The sequence below is a fragment of the Myotis brandtii genome, unplaced genomic scaffold (genome assembly GCF_000412655.1).
Source record: "Myotis brandtii unplaced genomic scaffold, ASM41265v1 scaffold573, whole genome shotgun sequence".
NCBI lineage: Eukaryota > Metazoa > Chordata > Mammalia > Chiroptera > Vespertilionidae > Myotis > Myotis brandtii.
The window spans coordinates 364901-367277 of record NW_005370145.1 but is presented as its reverse complement, the minus strand read 5'-3'; the positions used below and the strand labels follow the sequence as shown (position 1 = coordinate 367277).

Genomic DNA, 2377 nt, shown 5'->3' with positions numbered 1-2377 from the left:
GCCTCATGAGCGGAGGTCCGGCCCCACGGGGCTCTGGCCACCCACCCTCCCGTCTCACTTCAGCCCGGGGCTGTCCCGGGAGCCATCGTCGGGTCTGCTCACCATCTGCAGAGGCTGGCCCAGCACGAGCCCGTGCAGACGTAGCAAATGTGGGTGCTCCAGGTTCATCATGACCGACACCTCTCGAAGGAAGTCCCTCAGCTCTGTGCCCACCGAGCCTTCGGCAGCCACCCGGAGGGACTTGACAGCCACTGGGACCTGGGGGTGTGGGAGAAGCACCATCAGGCCTCGCAGGGAGAGCTGCACCAGGGCCAGAGCAGAGAGGGCAGCAGAGCGAGGGGCAGCTGGCCCAGGCACCCGGAAGGAAGCAGGCCCCCGAGTACTCACGCTCTGACCGCTAGGCAGTGTCCACAGCCCGCGGTGCACCACACCAAAGCAGCCGGAGCCCAGCAGCTCCCCTCTGCACACAGCACCATCTGGGATCAGACACTTGAGTCCTCCCTCTGGCTCAGGAAGGGATGGAGGGTTGTCTGAAGGTGGGGTGGTCTCCTTCTGCTCAGGGGCAAACCCCCCAAGGATCTGAAACAGAGGTGGGAAATCAGGGGTGTGGCAGCCTGCAGACCCCTGCCACTCAGCACAGCCCATTCCCCAGCCCCTTAAACCTCTCATCCCCGCCCCAAAACACACACCTTGTAGACCCAGTTCTTAGGCTTGTGCCCTAAACGGTGCCTCTTCAGAGCTTCAGCCAGTCTGCGCTGGGCTGGGGGAGACCAAAATGAAAGGGCTGGGTGGTATGGAGGGGGGCATGATGCAAGGAATTTAAAGGTAAGAAGAGGGCTGGTGTGGGAGGGGCATAGGGGTTGTAGCAACTAACAGGTTGGGGAGAGAGAGACGAGGGCCTCGGGGCTAGGGGTGCCCACCTGGCCGGCCCATGCCAATGCTGTCCAGATCCTCAGGTCTCACAAAGTCGAAGTGCTCTGGCCGGGTAACATTCAGCTCCTCGAGTATGGGTCGGTAAAACTGGGCCAGCTGGGTGTCCCGGAGGAGCCTCAGCAGCCACGGGGCGCCCGCCTCCGGGAGCATGTCTGGAGAAGGAACTCAGGATGGTACGCTCTCCTCCAGACCCAGAGCCCGGGGTAGGCACCTGAGACACCCAGACACCAGGGATGTGGTCCCCAGCTCCACCCTCCGCCATCAGAAACCCTCAGGTATAGAAGGAGGGACACATCAGAGACAGATGTCCTCCACTCACACACACACACCCCAGGAGGAATGCTCCCCATGCCTGAGACCGAGGCCTCTACCCCGTCACTGAGAAACCTGCCTCCTCCACACCTGAGACCTCACCACTGCAGACTCCAGCTATGTTTCCCTGCTCACTCCCGAGATATGGCACAGTGCCCTGTACCCCTAGGACACCCAGACACACTGCCTTTTCAGACCGAGACACACCACTGCACACCCTCATATACACCCGAGACTCCTCATACACACACGAGACATTTTGACCTACCACAGGCATACCAGAGATGCCCAGATATGCTAACCACACCATACCTCAGAACCTCAAACATGTAGGCACACACACACACACACACATACACACACACACGTGTGCACATACACACAAAGGTACACTGCCTCCCCACACACACACACACTGACACATTCTAGTACATGTATGCTGCCATAAAACGCCCAGGCTTACTGCCACATACCCTCTCACATACATGTAGTTGAGACAGGGCAGTTCCCTGCCCCCCTAGACATCGCCCCACAGCACCCAGGTCCACGTAAACACACACAACATGCAAGGCATCGAGGTCCAGTGTCCACAGACACCTGGTTCTGCAGGCAGACTGCCCCTCAGCCCGGAGCGTTCAGGTCACTGCCTCTCCCGCACGGGCGGCAGCAGCACCTGAAATCCATCAGGCCTGGATCTAAGCTCGGATACTTCCTAGGCCACCTCCCCGGCAGCAGCGAGCCCTGCGTGCGCACCTGAGTCACTCTTACTCAGCTTCGAGCAACTCCTCCAGCCTTAGGAAACCAGGCTCCGGGCACTCTGGGCGCGGGCCGCCAGCACAAACAAACTCCCCGCACACACCTGCACAAACAAACTCTTCCTTTCAACACACACACAGTGAAGCCGGGAGGAAGCGCGGGACCTCGCGCTGGGACCTCGGGGGTGGGCTGGGGACGAGGCGCGAGCAAGGGCCCAGGGCGGGAAGGAGAAGGCCAGATCTCTCCATTCTCTCTCCCTCCGGGTCACCTGGCGGCCGGGACCGCTGGCCGGGTGAGAAGAGGAAAGCGCGCGAGGGGACAGGAGGGAAAAAGGACCGAGCAGGGGAGGGGGAGGCGGGCAGGCTCAGCCCCAGCG

At 61.2% G+C, this 2377-nt stretch overlaps 1 protein-coding gene across 1 annotated transcript in view; it reads right to left on the bottom strand.

Moving 5' to 3' along the window:
- TNK1 (tyrosine kinase, non-receptor, 1) overlaps positions 1-1167 on the bottom strand; it is a 9843-nt gene extending 8676 nt beyond the window's left edge. Inside the window, exons 1-4 of the mRNA XM_014549805.1 lie at positions 921-1167; positions 690-760; positions 388-579; positions 59-258 (exon numbers count right to left, since the gene is read on the bottom strand). Coding sequence (XP_014405291.1) covers positions 59-258; positions 388-579; positions 690-760; positions 921-1083 — 626 coding nt within the window. The 5' untranslated portion in view covers positions 1084-1167. The remainder of the gene's footprint in view (positions 1-58; positions 259-387; positions 580-689; positions 761-920) is intronic.
- Positions 1168-2377: the final 1210 nt, after the last annotated feature.